Here is a 20359-nt window from a genome sequence, read left to right as displayed (position 1 = left end):
TTTATCGATCGCACAAAATTGCATCCAACTAGAATTCAGTAAAAATAATACGGATAATACAAACAGGCAGATCATTATATTCCTTTTCACTTTGTTAGTTTTGCAAAATGAAGCGGAGAAAAAAACAACCCGAGCCATCTTAATGGAACAGCTCCAACACACTTTGCACAAGGTAAAATCAGGAGTTTTAAATAACAAGGAGCCTCTTTTTACGAAGTTACCTTTGCAGAGTAAAACGGCATTTCGAGGGTTTTCATCCCACCTACCAACATCGACCAAACCAGTCCATCCCCCCATCTCCTCCAAGCAGTGCCCTCTCGAATTAGGCAGGCTGCTGTTTCCAGATAAAACAAGAAAAACCTGACTGAGCATGACACAGCAGAAGAAATGCAGCTTTTGTGAGCTCAGGTGGTACGTATCCAAAATTACCCCGTCTACAGAAAAAGATGCAAAACCTTAGCTGTACCGGACACGATCCTACCCCTTAGTGAAGCTGCATACAGACCATTAAAATATGCTTATCTATCATCTCCAAAGAGGATTAAACTATATCAATATAACTATCCATCCACAGAGCTTGGTACTATTGTTTTAGTAGAAAATAACCAAAATAGCTTACCGGTGCAAACAGTGTGCAAGACAAACCTAAGGCTATTTCACATTGCAGCTCCATATCACATACATTTACAACATTTGAAGGCAACAGGAAGGTGCCATTACCGTTGACGGAAAGAATTACCAGTTTCAAAAGCATCCCCTCACTAGCACTTCTCCAAGCAGATGAACTTGATCTCAGACGGAACAACGGACAACGCCACTGTTAACATATTCTCATGTAACAGCTGTGTATATTAATAAAAGGTAAGTTTTGCCCCATACTTTTCTGAAGTCTGTTCTTTGCTAATCATCTGCTTAACAAGATATACCTCAAGTAACAACTGCATTCCCCATCTTGAGGATATATTCAATGATGGCAGACCACTATATGCCCATCAGTCACGTCCACGGCAGTAGGCTGTGATAAGACAAACTAATCCAGTTACTACTGCAACAACAGGAGAAGGACATCAGGCTCATTTAAAAGGAGTATTTTATTTACTTACCTGTCTTGATAAGCAGGTAAAGTTATTTAAGTTTCGTTGGATGTGATAGGAGTCCTGGGCCCCTTTTCGGTACTTTGAACAATCAACTCCTCCATATGAAGGAAAACGTTAGTAAACTTTTTAAAGGACTGAAGGAAAGAGAGCTGGACAGGGAAAGTAGAGTTGGTAAAAACAAAAGGGTTGGCACACAAGTTGGCAGCAATTTAACCTTGATATTCAATGCATCAAAATATTAGTATCAACATCTCGATCATCTAAATTGTGGTGCTACATATGCTTACAATGTATTTAGATTCAAGTAAAAGTAAATAAAGACATCACTAGATACTAAACAAGTTTTTAAAAAGAAATAGCGTCAGAAAAAGATCACCGTGGTCAAAAGAACACCTCTAGTATGGGTTATAAACTGCTGGAGCTGAGATTCAAAGGACCGTATCAGCAACCTGCCCATTAGACGGGACACTCCGGCAGCCTCTTACTCGGTGAGGACACAGGAGGACTGTGCAGCAAGAACGAACTGGCTTTCCACAAGTTTCACTCTGTATTCCCCTCTGCTGGGTCCCAAACGTCAAGATCCAAATCTCAGAATGGAGCCCACAACAAAACTGCAAGAGTGTCTCCGCTGAAATAACTGCAAGGGGCATAGCACAAAAACTCCAGGGAGGGGCTTGATGCAGACTAGAGAACCTCTGCTTTGTGAGAAACATTTAATTCAACACAATGAATTACAAGAGGACAGATTTACAGAATAATAACCGTAACAGACCGTTCAAAAAGGAAAATAATTTTCACTGGCTGCAGTACCAGGTAAGGTTCCCCAAAGCAATACCTGCTAGAGCAGCAGCAAAGTACAATTCAGTCTTCTTGCAGTACTCCAAATGAGCAATATGAAAGAATTGTGTGTTTTCAAATCTTTAAGAAAAGAGTTAATATAGTATCAATCACTTTGGCATGGGGTGTTTTTCAAGGAGCTTAAACCTATTCAGATCACTAAGCTGAACTGCTGAACTACTCCCAAAGGCTATTACTTCCCAGGCGATTCCCTGGTCCCCTGCTGTCACTGCTAATCATTCTTACATGATAAAGGCTCTGGGAGCTACTTTCTTCCCCAAGTTTTGGGATACCAACAACTTGTACAATTGGTTAGCGGCACAATATTTAATCCACCACTTTATACGGTACTCTCAGCTGAGACGTCCACGCATGAATTATGCGATGGATACCCTAAGACTAAAATAACTCTTGCAACTTAGTCAACACATTCTCCAAGCTATAAACTCTCATCTTCCTCCCCTCTCCCTACCCTCCCTCCCCAGATAAATCCATTTTCAGCCACAAGTTACCCCAATATGCTCACAGATGTACTAGAAGAGACTGAGGAATCAATCAAGGTACCCATGGTGAAGCCAAATACTTATAAACACATTAAGGCAGGTTTCACATCATGTCATTTTTGGACACAAAATGCTGGTCACTTCACTGCACATGCAAATAAGAAAGATTTAATACTTAATAAAAAGCTTTAAATTCGTTTTTAGATATCAATTATAGAAAAATCAACCTTTTTCCTTTCTTGTTTTAAAAGAGGTCAGAACATTACTACACACGAAAGCAGATGTGTAGACACACCTATTGGAATGGATCCCCTTCCCTCCACACACACAGAAACAGAGGTCAGGGTTCTTGGCACCAGAAGAGAAAGGAGGAAGTTTTCCTCATTGTCAGTCAGAAATGAGTCATCCTTCCATTCTGAGTTGAGACGGTCTTTCTGACCAGACTTAAACCAAAGCAGAATATACCTCAGAGCGGGTATATTTATCTTCGACACTCTATTCGGCTGTGCTCGGACATACGCACAACTCCGTATCACAAACATGCACGGTAGTGCATTCAGTGTGGTGCTGGAACTAACTAAAAAACCGATTGCCATTGATGTAAGACCAATTCCTCAAGTGTAACTTCCCCTAATAATCAAAACCTCAGGCGGAAGAGGCACTGGCAGTCCATCTCTGAGACTACACTTCCAAGACCAATGTGGTCTTGCAAGGAAAAGGAAATTCAGTGACCCGAATTGACACATGGAATGACAATCCGCAACGTAAAATGACCTCTCTACAGTCTGGTACAAACAGGTAGCCTACAGCAGAGTAGCCAAGGAGTGAAACAGCATCTCTCTCACTTGTGTTGGAGAGAAAATTGTTTCTATGGGTCATTGTTAAAGGTACTTTGATAGAAAAGCTTAAAAACGTATCACCTATCACTGACCCACAACAAAAAAAAAAGACAGGAAATTTGGTTCCTAGTATTTTCCCTCCCACCATTTTATATTCCTTTATTCCCTCCCGCTTTTGCATTCCCGATTACCCTGCCCCTTTAGAAAAAGGAGGGGGAGTAGAGTTTAGTCAAGTTCCATCTTCAAAACTACCCAGCAATTAATGAACCATCAGCTTCTCAACGTTTCCTGAAGTATACATCAACATGCTCGTAGGTTCAGTTGGATTGTTGGTGCAATTTCCTTCGCAGACACTCTTGGCTTTGTAATTAGTTGTGCTGACCCTGCTGATAGGGTTTATACTGGGAATTCTTAGATGGAACTCCCTAGAAGGAAGAGAAAAAAAGACCTTGTTAGTCATGAAGAACTTTTTATATCTTTATAGCAAGTGAGCCCTTAAAAGAATAAAGCACCATCGCCATAACATATCCATTTCTTTATCTCCTGTTTTTCACCTTCAGCAGACAGTTTGTTCTGGTTCTTTGCCGTTGCCAGACCTTTGTAGTAGAAAGGAATGCAAGATATTCACTATCCAAATAAAGCTACCGTTAATGATGTGGTAAAACAGGAAAATTTAGAGAGCCCAGATAGAAGATGGTATCTCCCAAAGGCCAAACAGATTTCGTGGTATAATCAACCTTCCAGCTTGAAGGATTGCTTAACATAAATCATCCTTCCTTCTACCTGAAACCCAGCTGCCACTCCCTCCAAAGGAGCTTTTCTTCTCTTCTGCTATCCATCCTAAAAATTCCTTTTTTTTTTCCCCTCCACATTCTCAATTCTTGCCTCACAGGCTCCAGAGTCTACATAACGAAGCACCCAGGGTATCGGCTATCCTATTTCAGTCACAGAACACTAATTGCTTTTCTTAGGCTAAAACTTAAAACGATTCAGAAATTAAAATCAGTGAGTTCCGTTTTCATCTCACTGCTTGAGCTCCACTGACGATACATGCAGTGCTCCTGGCTAGGGTTACATCAAAGGAACGCAGCAAGGGAAAACTCCGCTTCATGGCACGCTGCACCGTCCTATCTAGTGCAACGTTCAACATTTAAGGGAACTCCTGTTGGCGTCTCTTGACTTGGCCTTATATATCTGCTTTTTTCTGCATTGCTACACAGTAACAAGTCATCATTCAGAGCTATTTTGGTTTACGAGACAATGAAAAAAAATTCTAGTTGCTCCTTTCAAAAGTTCCACTGCACAAGTGAAGGTCAGACACACACTTAAAAACAAGCGAGCCCTTTGTGATACTTTTACGGTAGGCACAATGTAAAGGCACATTTCTGTGAATCCTGTAGCTCCTACCGTTACACTATCTTCAACTTTTCAGATGTTTCCAGATATTGGATATATATGTTCTTCTGTTACTTTCAGTTTATAAACTCCTGCCACATATAAAGTTTTGTAGCAACTTCCTTCTTCTGATGGTCAGGTTGCCTTTTTCTAACTTTATATAAATTCCACAAATGTGCCCTCTAATATACCCTGGAAGAAAAGGCGTACTAAAAATGCAGAAGTGAGAGAAACAGGCAGGCAAGCGGAGAAACCGAGTCCATAAGACGCCAGCTGTCTTTTCTGCTCAGTGTCCTCTTGCCTATCATACGAAGTAATAAATAAATAAATAGGGGGGAAAAAATTGACATCACAAGACAAATAATTTTAAGAACTGATCCACTTTCAAGACAGAATCCTTCAAGCGCTGACACACACGTCCTGGTTACACGTTTAGCCCATCTGACACAGACACAGGGCCCAGAACACTCCATGACGACACAAGCGCTCACCAGACATCACACCCATCTAAATACTTGATTTTTTTCCCAAAAGCTGCTACACCTTTAAAAGTGCATGCTAAAAAGCAAAGATTTGACAACATATACTTAAGACTCCTTCTGAAAACACTTCTGCCTTCAATGAAGTACAGTTTAAGGTGAGAAAGGGTGCTGTCACATTACCTGGACTATACATTCTCCATCTCCTGGTCATGGTCCTGCTCCTCCTCCTCCTCTTCCTCCTCTTCTTCCTCGCCTCCTTCTTTCTCTGAAGGAGCTTCCCCATCTCTTGCTATTTCCTCTACGTGGGCAAGCATGTCAGCCATCAGGGCTTCCTCCAGCCTCTTTCTCACCTGCTGCACCAGCTCCTCTTGCTTCCTGCCCCAAATCAACGAACACTGACATCAGTCCTCAAAGCTGCCTCTTTCAAGGGAAAGGAAGCTTAAACCCCTCATGCACGAGGCTAGGCAGACAAACACGGCTTTGAAAGAGCCCTCTGCAAGAACTGCGTTGTAAGAAAACTGCCTGGCATGATACTATAAGTGAAGGTGAAAGAAACACTTTAAAAAGTTGTCCAATATTTTCTATTACGAGTCCTTAGCATTGATTGTACCATTTTTAATTCTGGATGAAATTTGCCTAATCTAGCGGCTGACTCAAGACTTTTTTTTTTTTTTTTCATTCCTAGTACTATTATTAATTTAAACAAGAAAAAGTCAGCCTACCCTGCTCAGGTTTCCAAAAATGAGACAGGAGAAAATTAAGTTTCTGACCATTTCACTCTTTTTGCATGTTCTCCTTTTGAGTCACAACCTTCAATTTTACAGCTCCTTTTCTGTCAAAGAAGTGATCAACAAGCTGTGGCTCACGGGACTCCTATTTCATCTGAGCCACAGGAAATCATCAAGTTATGAACAGACCATTTCTCCTGGTCATTCGTGTATAAATCAAGCACAACAAAAAGTCATCCTGTAATTCAAAAAGATTTATCAGTCAAGCAGCCAAAACAATTCCTCCCTTTAAACGCTGTTAATGAATGCAAAGTAGCGTGCCTCCAGGTTCGTGTCTTTGGCATACCCAGTTCTCTATCAAGTGCTTAAGGCTGAATTTGACCGGTCTTGATTTAGCAATAGAATTCATTACTGAAAGTAAGGCATACCTAAATAAATCACATCCTTGTTCGCTGCCACCCCAGCAGTTAGTGCTTTTATTTTGTCCTGTGCTGACACAGAGTAAGGTGAAGAGAATCGAATCGCGCTGTTCAGGATTTCTCCAATCCCTTCTCTGCTTAGAGGTGCCTTAATCAAAGTTGCTCAAATACAGACACCTTTTTCAATAAAAGGAGACATACTCTGACATGAAAAACAAATACGAACCTGAAACCTCAGAGTAACTGAGCATGGTCAAAATAAAAAAGAATGGGCTTTAAGTACATGCCTGTATGAGAGCAGCTTTGTGTAACAATTTTTTTCTACTCTACTGATAAAGCAGCATTCAAATTAATTCAGCAAGCCACAGTGCTCCATGAGACATTTAAACCTGCCATTAAAAAAAAAAAAAGGGGGGTACTGTTTTACCACAAGAAACCTTGTTCCAAGACAGTAAGTGATATTTCTAGTTAATACCTAATATCTTCATCTGTCACCATAAACGCTTTGCAAAGTGGCTGCGAGGTGTTTAGCCAAACTCCAGGATTCTTCTCCACGGCCGCAGACAGCTGTCCGGTGATAGGCATAGTGCTAGTGTGCAGAGCACTAGCTATAGCAGAGAGAAGGGTTTCATCAGTGCAACCAGGTCCAACCCCTGCAAGTGGGAGGAAAAGCGATGATCAACATTGCTCAAGACAAAGAGCAGTAAATCAGGACAACAGGCATTATTTAAATTTTAATGGCCATGCACGCACTGTCATTTAGAAAGCTAACACAATATAAATCTCAGTCCTAAACACTTCTAACAGCACCTATACAACTCTCTCCAAGGTTATTTAAACCTAGATCAATTCCTCATTCTATTACACAAAACCCCAAGTTGGGAATGGAAGCTGTTTCTATTTTGTTTCTAGAAAATGAACAAAAAAAAGAAAAAAAAGAGTCCAGAAGCTTTGCTTCAGTATCCCCTCAGGACGAAGGGCACCGAGCCTCCCAGCCAGAGTACCAGGAGTTCCTGCCGAAGCAGGAACGGTCCACAGCACTGACGAGCACTGGAGAACAAGGAGGTCAAACACACAACACTTTCAGATCACCGCTGATTGGTATCAAAACGCCACCCCTGGAGTTAAGGGCAGACTCTGATTACCTTGTAAACCTTTTGGAAGGTCCATTGTTTTCACCAGCTCCTCTGCAATGTCAAAAGCATTCAGTCCACTTAATTTCTTCTCCCAGAAGAGCTGACATCAAAGAAAGTGTTTATTGGCACAAAACAGAAATGGAATTGACAACTACACAAAGCACCTGCTCACTATCAAAAGAGGGAAGAACACTGCTGCAGACAATTTTATATTGGATTTACTACAGAAGGGGTCTGCCACGTCTGACGGCAGGGAACGATCCTCATTGCCAATCAGTCCCACAACTCCGTCCTGATTTGCTGCCTTGAGAAAGACTTTCTTTTCTTCCAGGGACTGGTACTTTCACTGCTTCTGAACTGGAACAGCAAGGCAAGGCTTGCTCTGCTGGCTTTCGTCTAAGTGCACATAGTGTGGGACGGCCTTTTTTACACTCCTATTCCCTTCTTGCTGTCTCGCATATACCACAGAAGTTAAGGGATGCAAGAATTGTATCCAAGCTCTTCCCAAGGCAAAGCATTATTCTGTTCCTCTCCAGCAGTGTCTCATGAGAAGAACAACATCTAGTCCTTTACCGTATTTTGAATCCCAGGTTCTCCTCAAGGACGCAGGAACGCGTGGTTTGGTGGACAGTCTATACCTAGATAAACCTTCAACTCTCAATCTCTATGTATAAGGATGATCAATGAACAGCTGGAGTACCATTTGTCTTGCAGGAAAGCAATTTCATGTAGATTTTGAGAAATTAAGAATTTACCCAGTCCACACGTCCCCACACAGTCCACACGTCCCCTTTTCATGCCTGTCAAAATCCGAACGCAACTGAACTCATATTACTTTTCCAATTACCAGCTCCCAACAAGGGGAATAAGGACAGTCACGGCCAAAACACAGAGGCTGGATATTCTCTGCCCTATGACTTTCAAATAGGTGAATTTTAAGCCAGCGCCTGATGGGACTTCGCACTGCTTTCAAATTTTGAAGAAACATCTGGAGTCTGCTGACCAGAGGCTAAAATAGACTACAGTCCAGCAAAGTATTTTAAAGTTGTAATTTAACAGGCTCTTAGATGTATGATGCAGAGAAAGAGGCAAGAAAGAGCAAGTTTGCCCTATTCTGCGCTATGTAATAGAAAATGAAATACATAAACCGATATGTGTATATATTATACATACAGTATATGTATTTTTTACATATACACCTAAAAACCTCTAAAGGACCTTCTCAGAAAACAGACCCCAACGTTGTCATAAAAAGGATTACATAAAGAAAGCACAAGCAGAGTCTAGGAAGCTGCATTACAACAAGTGGTAACGTGCGAGCAGCGAAACTACGCAGGTCAGATTACAACACCCTTGGGTGCTGGGGCTGATCTCTGCTGTCTCATAGATTGGGCTCACACTCACACATCAATCTCCTCCACAACAGGGATAAAAGTCTCTATCTAGCTCAGTGCTTTGCATATCAACGTCGTATCTTTAGTGTCCTCTTTTCTTGTCTTAAGTAGCCAAGGGGTTTATAGGAATAGCAACAACACTATAAACACGCTAATTCCTTATGAAACCATGCTAAAACCCCACCCACGCGTTTAAAAAAAGACAAAAAACCCAAACAAAACACAAAAACCCAAACCAAAACACACCACCCAACTCCATTTCAAATAGTACCTAACTCACCTTCAGAAAGGTAGTTTTTAAGCTTGCAGAAAAGGTTTTCAGTGTGAGAGGTAGGTATTTTATAGGGTATTTTTTAATTTTACTGAAATCACTTTCCCTCTTGGAACAATATATTTTAATACCACCAGATCTACAGGAGTTTAAAATGATAATTGATACCGATGACAGCGCCTGAACAGACTAAGCTGAACATCTGGTTTCCAAAAGGTATAAAGATGGGCTCACTACAGGAAGGGACTCACAGAATCCCTGGTGTAAGGTCTGCGGAGGCAAGAGCCTGTCAGCTCTAGGTAATATTAATGAAATGAGAATGCCTTCCAAAAACTGCTTTGAAGAGGTACATCTTATGTTAACCAGCGGCCAACTTCAAAGCCACACTTGTCCTAAGCACGCTTTTTGCATCTTTTCACTAGATGAAATTAAGCTGAAAGATTTCCTTTCATTTTGGTGTATTCTCTCGTTTGCAAATACACAGCATGATAGGAAAACCACTTTGATTTTGTATTAATAATGACATCCCAAGAGAATTTATAAGCTTATTCATACAGGTAGAGTTAACTACTAATGATATACGCATCTGAAAAAAAGGGCCATGCAGGGGGTACAACCCCTCGCACTACACCACCAACATCACATTGTCTATGGGCTGTACAGAACAGGGATTTCTTGCAACGTCAAATTCTTACACAATTGGAACATCTGACAGTGATTCTAATTACAGTGCAAATGTCCCCTGAAGTGTTTATGTCGTCTGTCTAAATTTGTAGATAATACTTAATTTCAGCATTAAGGAAATGAAGGCTTAACTACAACATAATTGTAATCTAAACAAAGGTTGGAGTCTAGTTATAAAACACAGAGCAGACAGCATAGTAGCTATATAGTGGAAACGGGTTTTGTTCCGATTTTAAAAGCTGGGAGCACTGTAAGGTATTGTTTCTGAAACATCAGAGACTTCAGATTGCCACGGACTATTTGTTCAGCATCACAAAATTAAAGTGGTTTATTTTGGGACCCTCCCAGCAGCAAAACCAGGAGTTTCTTACTTCTGGAGAAGAAGCTACTACGCCGCGAGCCTTACCTGCCGGGGCTGGTCCACAGCTTTCTGAGGATCACTCTTCACCTTATTGCTGGGATGGTTTGTGATCTTTGTGACAGGTTGTTTGAATATGGAGGCTGTCTGTCTGACAGGCAGTGCTGTGTTCAAGTCAGGCTTGCCCTAAAAATTTCAAACAAAAGGAGGGGGAAAATCCACAAAAATATTTTCAATTTGCTAAAATGCTACTCGAGCCTTAAAGATGTATGGCAGGGAAAAGAAGAGTTCATGGACTTGAAAACTTGTCTGATCTCGAGCTATACGAGTTAGACTGCTAAAATTGCGTAACTACGTTCAAATCTTGCCTCAGACCTGTCAAAATTAAACTAAGTTTTCCACTCTTTCACATTCTACTTAACATACTAGGCTCCTCTCATTCTAGTTTATACACATCGGTTTCATCCCGATTTTGACAGAATTTAGGAGTCAGAACACTGAGTCTGCGCTTTGACAAGCCACCTGTAGATCACTACACCAGAAAATTTCGATACGATGTTTGTAATAATTAGACAAATTATGACGTGGGATTTAGAGACCATTTTGTGAATCCAGAAACCCTTCTAAACCATTCGGTTTAAATCCCGTTGGGGACATCGATAAACAAATTGATACAGCTGGAACCTTGATCGCTTCTTTTACCTTCAACAAAACTCAAGTTTTTAAACGGAGCTGGTAACAATCAAGTTTTCACTACGTGACTGCATTTTGTGTTAGTGGGAACACAGGAAGACCATTCCTCATTCCCAAGATCTAACATGCAAGTCTTGAAATGGCTGTAGGACATACTTTGTTCTCTAGGATGCAGACACCGCATCTGCTCAACATATTTATTCATGAGATGTAGAAAAGATGTATTCAGGACAAACACCGGTCTGAATCATCTGTGTGCTAATCCATTTATAAGCCAACGGTAACTATTGGTACATGTATTGAAAGGTTTGGGCAGTATTTTTAGCTTATGAGATTCGTGTGCTCTGCACGTTTCTTTAAAATATCACTACAGCACCTAGCGCTGTAAGGAAATGTTCCAATCCCTCCAATGATGGGGATTCTTGACTGACTGACATATTTAGAAAATAAGCATTATGCTATTTTCCACATTTAACGTTTAGGTGCACAGACATAAGCTTCTGGGTTCTGAAAAAGCTCTTAGCGTCCGATGACGATACTTACGGGTGACTTGAGCCAATCTACCCAGACAGGCAGTACACCAATGTCACTGTAATCTCAACTAAACCTCAACCAAAACCACCAGGTGCCAACCAGACTCTTTTATTTTAGTCTCTAAATAGGCCTTGCCATCCTCTTGTCTCTTCAGCTTTTTGCCCAAAACGCAGCCCCTCCTCAGATCAATTCCAAAGCCGAAATGCCGGCATGGCCTACCGACAGCTCCAGGCAGTCGCTTGGGGAGGCTGCGTTACCCCCTCATCCCTGCTGCCCCATGCCACTCTTCCCGCCTCCCCCAAACCAAACGCCAGAGCGGAGCGGCTGCATAGGAGTCAGCGGGAGATGTGGGGCTCTGGAGGAGATAGTGCTGGCGAAGACCATCTCGCACGCCAGGGAGGGGAGGAGAAAGATGCCAGCCCTCTCTCCAGCGCTTCCGTACAGAAGATTAAGCAGTCCCGCCACATTCTTCCATGGTATCAGTACCCTGGAAGAATCAGTGAATTGCAGTATTTGTCCAGCACCCCATAAGAGAGATGTTGTTACCTCTCGCAACTCCGGTTTCACACATTAATTAAAAAATGCTTAATTTTCACGCTATCACAGACATTGTTCCGAGAGGCGGTCTGGCCAGCACAACAGCAGATGGAAAGGGGGAAGCTGCCACCTCATCTTAGTCTTACTTTGGCTTGGTTGGAACAGTCATAGCGCATCCTCTGTCTGTTCTTGTTCATTTTATTCATCAACATTTTTCCTGTGCGGAAGTCAAAAGTGCTCAGGTCCATCGAGCTCCCCAGGTAGCGTGCCAGCTGGGGCTTGCTTCGGAACTTTTTACCACTTGGGCTGAAAAAAACCACAGAAAAGAAACAAGGAGGGAAATTAAAACCCCCTTGGACTTCAACACCAGCACTCGCTGCAACTCAGGAGAGGCAAGCTTGATTTCCTTCGTGAAAAACAACATGCGCTGAACTTCCAAGAATGAAGCTCACATTAAACTTTAAATGGATATTATTGCTTTCATATTAACTCCTTCTCACGATTACTGTGGAAGAGACAAATTAAGTGCAGCCCATGTTAAAATGTTTTTACACATAAAGAGGAAGATTCAGACCACGTATAAATGAACATAGCACAATTCACATGATAACCGACATCAGCACAGATGTACTTATCACCTGTTTGTCTCAAATAATAAATACCCATTTTCAAGCATAATTTCTTCTCCCAGGAGTGTTATGTTTGATTAGCACCACAAATGTCTCCTCGGACTCCTTTTCCCACCCCTTGAATAGCACATTCAGGTTTGATTACAAGTCTTTGGTAGCATTCTAAACACTTAACTTCAGGATTACACAGCAGCAAGGAGAAAAAACAGAAGTTAACTGCTGACAAGCTGCAAAGCGAAGAATTACAAAGCTTAAGCGATGCAAAGATAAAGGTCAAAACCTTGGAAGACTTTCCATTAATGGCAAAATGGAAGAGAGATTCTTTTTAAACAACTGGTTTCACGTGAAAGACGACAACCTGGCAAGCAGGCAAAAATTACTCCAACTCCTCGTTGTTAGTTTGGTTTTTTGTGGGTTTTTTTGTTTGTTTGTTTGTTAAGTAATATAACCTTACGCACTACTACAAAAAGCACTGCTAGGTAAGGTCTTTTTTATGCATAAAGCAAAAATAAGTCAATGTGTCATGACTGCAGTGTAGAACTACACAGACAATAAGCACAAAGTACTCTTCACGTTCTCATTTAGCATCATAACAATGCCTCTTTATTCCCTCAATTTCTCTCATTTCTGGTCTTCTGCATCTTGCATTGGGCATATTCAACCTTAGTACCCATCTGGTAGAAGCTCACTCCATGTACGTCTATCATAGTAAACACAGGTTAGTTGGGTGAAAGGCATTTTAAGACCAAAAATGCCAGTTACCACTCCACCCCTATTTATCCACTTTCTTCTTTTAAAGAGCAGTTGGTAGTGTTAGACCATTTTTTTCAGCCATATTGCATGGAAGCGGGGTGATCTCCTCCGTAGCCTACAATTACCCTCCACTCTCGATGTACCAAGGATCTCGTTCAGAAGATCTAAGGTCGCATCCCAGTGAGACCTCACTAGTAGATTGCCCATTGTACAAAATAGCGGCACCTGTGAGTTCAACAACTCAATTCAAAGCAACTTTACAACGTTAAGCGTTGAACTTGAGATGCCTAGAAGCAGTACGGGCAGAGGAGGCTGAGGGGAGACCTCATCGCTCTCTACAACTACCTGAAAGGGGGTTGTGATGAGGTGGGTATTGGTCTCTTCTCCCAAGTGATAAGTGATAGAACGAGAGGAAATGGCCTCAAGTTGCGCCAGGGGAGGTTTAGGTTGGATATTAAGAAAAATTTCTTTACTGAGAGAGTGGTGAAGCGTTGGAAGAGGCTGCCCAGGGAGGTGGTGGAGTCACCATCACTGGAGGGGTTCAAGGAACGTGTGGCACTGCGGGACATGGTTTAGTGGGCATGGTGGGGATGGGTTGGTGGTTGGACTTGATGATCTGACAGGTCTTTTCCAACCTTAATGATTCTGTGATTAGAGTCTCTATTTTTTCTACTGAGGAGAGAAGTGGTATCAATGCAACTTATACCTGCCAGAGACAAATCAATGCCGTGAGGTTCAAAAGCCTTCGGAGGACAGTTGGAGCTCTGTGATTAAGGTTACCTTCTGTTATTCCTGAAGCCAGAAATGCAGGCTACTTGTTGCAAGGTTTCTGCCTGAAGGCCAAGAATAACTTGAAATAATAAAGTTGTCGCAGGATGAGCGGAAAGAAGTATTACTATTTCAGCAGCATAGACCCTGCTCTACCACAGTGGCGGTGTTCACGCTGGTAAGACACTAACAACCTCTGTAGGGTCTTCTCAAAGGAAAAAAAAGCTCAAGGGAAAAAGCCTCTTTTCAACACATTATCTGCTTCCCTGAAGCCTTTATTAGGGGAAAGGTCTGAAAAAATAGCATAAGCGTAGAATTTCTAGTATGGGACAGCGGCAAACCAATTAGTCCGAGTTAGACTGTGTATGCAAAAAAAATAGTTAAAAAAACCCAGAAAGAACCAAAGTATTAAAAGCTCTCCAAAAACTGAGAGACAAGGTTAATATGAATGATACTAAAACTGAAATATGAAGAAGTCTCTCGACTTACAACTGAAAGGTTGTGGTCATCCCCCCCAAAGCATCTGCTTAGGAAGCTCCTGGCCCCGATCGCTTCCAAGCTGCTTATCCTGCCCCATATCTGCTCCCTGCCACCACCACTGCTCAAGCATGAAAGCATTCATACAAATGCCCATTTAACCAGATGAGGAAAATAATCCATCTTTAGAGGGTAGGAAGAAGAGGAGGAAACACTTTCTCCCTGGTTATCGGCTGGACCAGTTCACCACGGAGCTTCACAAACACTCAGGCCAGAAGATGACACAGAGAACAGGAATATCAGACCGGAACAGAGACTGGGTCCAGACTCAAATTTGAAACCACTTTTTAAAATATAAAGGGAGTTATATGCCTCAATCCAGAAAGAGGAATAACCAAGTCCGCCAGCTTTTAGGTCGGAGCCATCACTGCCGTCGGTGAAGCCGAGAAGAGAAACTCTACTATATGAAGAATATGATACTGCTTCCTCTTCCAAGATCGGCAGCTCCAATTTATGGTTTAGTGTCTTAGTAATTTTAAAAATAATACATTCCAGTGAATTATGCACTTAAAAGCACAGCGTAACTTCCAGAACAACAGAGCCAGATACACTCAGAGACAGTATTTTAAGTGAACACAGCCCTTCAGCTTTTTTATTTAATATGTGTTCTAGTAATTTTGCAACGGATCTGAAAAACAGCTCAAAGTCCACGTACGTCTAAAAAAAACCCACCTGAAGTGACTCAGAGTCCTGTCTCTTCCTGGGGAGGCTTGGCCCAAAGGAAAAGCACTGAAATGTTCAGAAGAAAAACTTTTATTCTGATTAGGTTTTGAAAAAGGCAATACCGTACCAAGCCTCTCTGGAGCGATAGCAGAGCAGGGAACAAAGCTTCAACTCAAAGCTGACAGTAAACTTGCTCGGTAAACACAAACGGAAAGGAAGGGGCCGGTTTGCTCTGGAGCTCCTGGGGTCCCTCTGGCAGGAGCACGCTTGGTAGGACACAGCCATTGAGGGCACCTACAGACACCTGAGAGGGTCAAAGGGGAAAGAAAAAAACAAAGAGGCAGCCAAAAACCCACCCAACTCGAGCAGCGGGATCGCTCGTTGCACGTCACAAGGCACAGAAACAGTAAACCAGCAGTTATGAATTCTGAACGTCGTTAAAATGCTTGTGTGCCCTTTAAATGTCACAAAATATGAAACTTATCTCCTTCCACTCCAGAGCAAAAGCTTTGCTCTGCACTCCTGCATTTCATACACAAAGACTTCGAAGAGACCCAGAGAGACATCTTGGTACAAAACCCAACCTCGCTGCAGGCACCGACACCGCGAGGGCACCGTACTTCCTTCCCGAATTACCGTCTTTCACGCGTCACGTTACGAAAAGCAAGGCAACTGCAAAGTTGCAAACGATTTTACATGCTCGTCCATCAAAAGCTCCAACGCATTATCTGCTTGCGCAGCCTGCCTCGGCACTAACAAAACGAACCCGACGAGGACCGAGGGGTGGCGGGACCAAACCCAAGCCACCCTCATTCGGCATTCACGGATTTTTGGGGCGCGGATTAAGCTGAATGCGTGGCAGCCTATGGAAGGGCCAGGCGCTGCCAGGTGCCCGCTGCTCTCCATGTGCAGCTCACCCTTTGTTTCCTGCCTTATATTCTTAAGGAGAGACCGACTGCAAGCCCAGGCCCTCTCCCCTCCTCCCTCATTACACAAGTCTCCTCCCCTCCGCTCTCCCCATTTAGCAGGATCTGCACAACTTGGAAAGCAAGGGACAAAAGACAAAAAAACCCCGAACAAACCCAGGCGTCGCCTCCCTTTAGAGAAATGGAGACGGGAATAAGCTAGGTAAAAAGGGTGTTTGGGCTTTGGGCTATAGCACATGCCCAAAGCCCCATTTCCTCGGTGGGGGGTGATGGGTATAACACAAAATGTTTTTCCTTCTCCGTTTCAATCGTGCTCCCTCCTGCGCGGAGCTGGGGAGTCACAGCCCACCCCAGCCTCCTCCGCCGCACTTCTCTCCCCAGCTCTGTTCCAGGCAAAGGCCGGCACCGGGGGCCCTTCGGGTGCTGTACGCCCCCCGACACCGCTTCCTGGGGAGAGATGGGCACCCTGGGACACCTCACCCACTGGCAGCATTAGTCCCCCCTCTCGCAACATCTTCACGTTGCAGCATCTGCACCAAGTCCCGCCTCGGTGGTCCCAACTCCAACAACTCGGTTATCCCGGGACGGGGGGCACAGACGTACTCGGAGCTTTCACCAGCGCACATAAAAAGCACCGGTGTGGACAACTCAGACGAGGTGACTCCTCCGGCTGCCGTAACCCACCCACGTCTTCGCACGTCCGCATCTCCCCATCCCTCCATCAACGGGGTGCCCTCCGCTCTGCAGGGAGCAGCCTCGGGGGATCGAACTGTCCCTTGGCACCGCGGCTGTCCCAAGCAATATTTACGTGCACGTGGAGGCCCCGCACCACTGCCGGAGGCAGTGCGTAAGGGATGCTCCCTGCCCCGCAGGGCAACGGGGTTGTCTTTGTTCAGTAACTTGGGCTCCGACCACAAAAAAAAAACCCCTACAAAACAAAACACAAAAAACCCCACCACCACTCCCCCAAAAAAAACCCCAAAACCCCCCAACCACCCCACCAAAAAAACCCCCAAAAAACCAACTTTGATATACACAACACACAAAATCTCTCGGATTTCCAGAGGTACCCCACCCCTACGAAAGAACCCGAGCGGCGGTCCCGTAACACAGCAGTGGGCTCAGATGGAACCGGCCATTTCTCATAAGGCTCATCTCAAGCATCACGAGAGCTTTCCTGGGGAGCGCCGGGTAAACCAGAACAACCGAGAAGGAGCAGTACGGTCTCAGTAAAAGCACTCTCCTCCACGATTTTTGGGGGTAAAAAAAAAAGTACACAGGCCAAAATATACTTGGGGAGGCGTTAAAACCTTTTTCTTCAACTTTTTTACATAGGTGCTGCGCAGCTAAGAAATTCACAACAAAATAAGGTTCGCCCAATAGATGCGTTAAGTTTTCCGGAACAGTGATGTCAACAACTCCTCAAAGCAGAGACGAGCAGCGATCCCAAACTTCTCCGACACTCGGTCATCAAACCTTGCACAAGCCACGCCAAGCAGCGCTAAGTTCTCCTTCCCCTAGGTGAGAACGCTGAGTTTGAAGAGAGCCTTTGTAGCCGAAACTCTCTCAAAGACAACCTGCCACTTTCACGAAATCCCCAACACGCTTCCCTTCCTGAAATCCTGCATCCCTGCACCTTTCCTGCTCGCTCCGAATTTGGCCTACAAGCCCCACCACATCAGCCGGACGCCTTCTTGGGTTTCCAGCTCTTAAGCCGCAGGCAGACGAGAGAACGGGCTCCGGTTAAAAAGCTCCTGCACAATCAACCGCCGGTAAGCACGAGGTTATAGGACTGTTTCTAAAAATCTGCCTGGGGACTTACACCTCGAGGAGGGTTTAATTTCCAGCCAGCGACCGGCTCGCGCAGATTCACACCTCGCGGGCTGAACGTACTCGGCACAACCCGTTTCATCTTGTGACCCAAAGCAGAACTCGTATTCGACGGAAACCTTCATGCTGAAAGCACGTGCTGCTGGTGCTCAGGGTCACAAAAGAAAACCTCCAAACAGAAGACCTCCACACAGAAAGCACGGGAGCCCTAAACAACAGTTTGGAAAAGCAGTAACCGCCACCCCGCTGCCGCTCACCTCGGCTCAGCGTTAATTCTCAAGGCTGGTTATTGCGCAGGAGAGCGCTCGTTTCCAAACCACGCGTGCGATTTTCTACAAACGCTTACTGCGTCTGTAGGTTCAGGGTAGCCGGCCCAAAAAAAATCATACGGGTAAACAACAGGCAGAAATAGCAGAGGTATTAATAAATCGCCGTACACTTATTTTCCCCTCTGAGGTAATGCAAAATGCAACAGTAACCAAAAATTAGTGCAGCAGGGCCCTACTATACCTTTGATCTCTGTCCAAACTGATATAAAGGGCAAATCCATTATAACTTGGGAATAAAAATATGCTACTTATCCTCGCTCTCCCCCTTCCTTCTTAAGTTCAGCTCTGAGACTGCAACTTTACAAATAAAACAAGTTCTCGGAAAACCAGGCATCTTTTAAGCTTTCAGCTGCACCTCCTCTAGCTGGTGGTCTTTTCTTCTCCCCGCAGACTCCAAGCTGCGGCGTTGGAGCCGGCGCTTCCAGCTTTACGCTCTCGCTGATGCTACTCGCCGGTTCACCCACCACGGCACGCTTTTCTCCCAACCCTAATCGGATTTAAAAAAAAACCCCCCGATGCCTCACACGCGCAGAAGTGGATCGCGTACACTTTGCCGACTGGGAAGGCCGGATGAGGACGCCTGGATAAACTTCTGCTACGCTCTTCCAGCTCCCCGTGGACCCGAGTTTCGCGCAGCAGCTGGCGGGTGCGCTGAGGCTGCCTCTTATGGGTGCAGGAAGGATCCATATGGCCCACCTACAGCCATACGAGACATACATCGGTATTAATAGAAAATCTACAGGCAGAGCGAGCAGCTCCCCGGCCATACGCTTCCCCCAACAGCAATGCTCCCGGGATAAGGCATCCCGAGCCCTGTCCCCGGACCCTCAGCTCCAGCAACAGCCCTTCCCGCAGGAGGGCAAAGGCTTCTTCCATCACCCTACCCCAAATTCCGTGATACACCGAAAAAGCAGCAGACAGAGCCCCAGGAAGGCGGGCAACCGCCCTCGCCGGTACCCCGGCTACTTCGCGAACACCGTGTTTATCCGACGCGTAAGAAAAAACCACGGCATGGCCCAGGCAAAAGCCGCTCCGCAGGGAGGAGTGGGGCTCCCGGGGGGCCGCTGTCCCCTCCCGCGGCGCTCAGCGCCTCACGGCGGGTCCCCGAAGGGGGGGGGGGGGGGCGGGGGCGGCGGCAGAGCCCCCCCCCGAGACCCCACGCGCGCCGCTGCGGTACCGATTAGCACCGCTGCTCGCGCCGCCCGGCACCGGGGGCCCCGCCAGCCCCCGCGGCGCGTCCACCTGTAGCGACAGGCAGACAGGGCCGGCGCCTTCCCCGGTGCCCCGGTGCGGCTCCCCCCCCCCCCCGGCCCCCCGCCGCGAGGAAGCGCGGCCCGAGCTCCCCCCCCGCCCCCGACCCCGTCCCCGGGGCAGAGCCGCCGCGGCCCCGCTGAGCGCTCCCACCTCTTCCGCTCCATCGCGGCCCGGCCCGGCCCGCGGCCGCTCCCTCCTGGCTCCGGCCGCCGCCGCCGCCGCCTCCCGCCGCCTCCGCCGGCTCTTCCCGGCCGCCGCGCTCTCCTCCCGCCGGCGGCTGTTCCGCGCTCCGGCCGCTCCCGCCGCGGCGGCGCCGGCTCCCGCCCCCCCCCAGCCCCCGGGAGGCGGCGCTGCGGCCGCGGCGCGGCTCGTCCCGCTCCCGCCCGCCGCCCTCCCCGAGCGCGGCCTCCGCCGCCGCGGGAGCCCGCCGGGCCCTGGCGCCGCTCCGCGCTCCGCCGCGCTCGCGGCCCTCCCGCCTCCTCCACGCCGAAGGCGGCCGCTCCGCTCCGCTCCGCCCGCCCCCGCGGTTCCGCTCCCGCCCCTTCCACCGCGCCGCCTCCCGCCGCGGCTGGATCCCTCCGCCCGCGCACGCCGCGGGGATATAGTCCCTCCCCGCCGCCCCGCTCGGCGGGAAGCCGGCCCCGCCGCCCTCCCCCCGGCCCCCACGCGGTGCCCCCCGCCTCCCCCAGACCCCCGCCCCGGCCTTACCCCAGCGCCGGGCGCCGCGGCCCCCCCCGGTGTCCCGGCAGCCCCGCTTTGGGCA

At 46.2% G+C, this 20359-nt stretch overlaps 1 protein-coding gene across 2 annotated transcripts; it reads right to left on the bottom strand.

The window, feature by feature from the left end:
- Positions 1-3335: 3335 nt before the first annotated feature.
- Positions 3336-19776, bottom strand: MBD3 (methyl-CpG binding domain protein 3). 2 transcript variants are annotated; one of them, XM_059831834.1, is made up of 8 exons: positions 19747-19776; positions 15267-15323; positions 12054-12213; positions 10192-10329; positions 7446-7536; positions 6776-6953; positions 5334-5528; positions 3336-3701 (listed from the first exon to the last, which is right to left on the bottom strand). In XM_059831834.1, exons 1-7 carry the CDS (start codon positions 19758-19760, stop codon positions 5339-5341), a joined length of 828 nt encoding a protein of 275 aa, XP_059687817.1. In that variant the 5' UTR covers positions 19761-19776; the 3' UTR covers positions 3336-3701; positions 5334-5338. The 2 variants fall into 2 exon arrangements, with proteins under 2 accessions (XP_059687817.1, XP_059687818.1); XM_059831835.1 differs by lacking the exon at positions 15267-15323 and having other exon boundaries at positions 19747-19760.
- Between the last annotated feature and the right edge of the window lie 583 nt (positions 19777-20359).

This window comes from Gavia stellata, chromosome 32, assembly GCF_030936135.1.
Source record: "Gavia stellata isolate bGavSte3 chromosome 32, bGavSte3.hap2, whole genome shotgun sequence".
NCBI lineage: Eukaryota > Metazoa > Chordata > Aves > Gaviiformes > Gaviidae > Gavia > Gavia stellata.
The sequence above is the reverse complement of the archived record's forward strand: the minus strand, read 5'-3'. Positions and strand labels throughout refer to the sequence as shown.

What these genes read in the sequence shown, in the direction of transcription:
- MBD3 (XM_059831834.1), bottom strand. An exon ending in AGGACTCTGAGTCACTTCAG is followed by an intron (nt 12,214 to 15,266) that starts GTGGGTTTTTTT and finishes GGTTTTTTTCAG; the next exon opens with CCCAAGTGGTAAAAAGTTCC. An exon ending in CCTTCCAAAAGGTTTACAAG is followed by an intron (nt 6,954 to 7,445) that starts GTAATCAGAGTC and finishes TCCCACTTGCAG; the next exon opens with GGGTTGGACCTGGTTGCACT.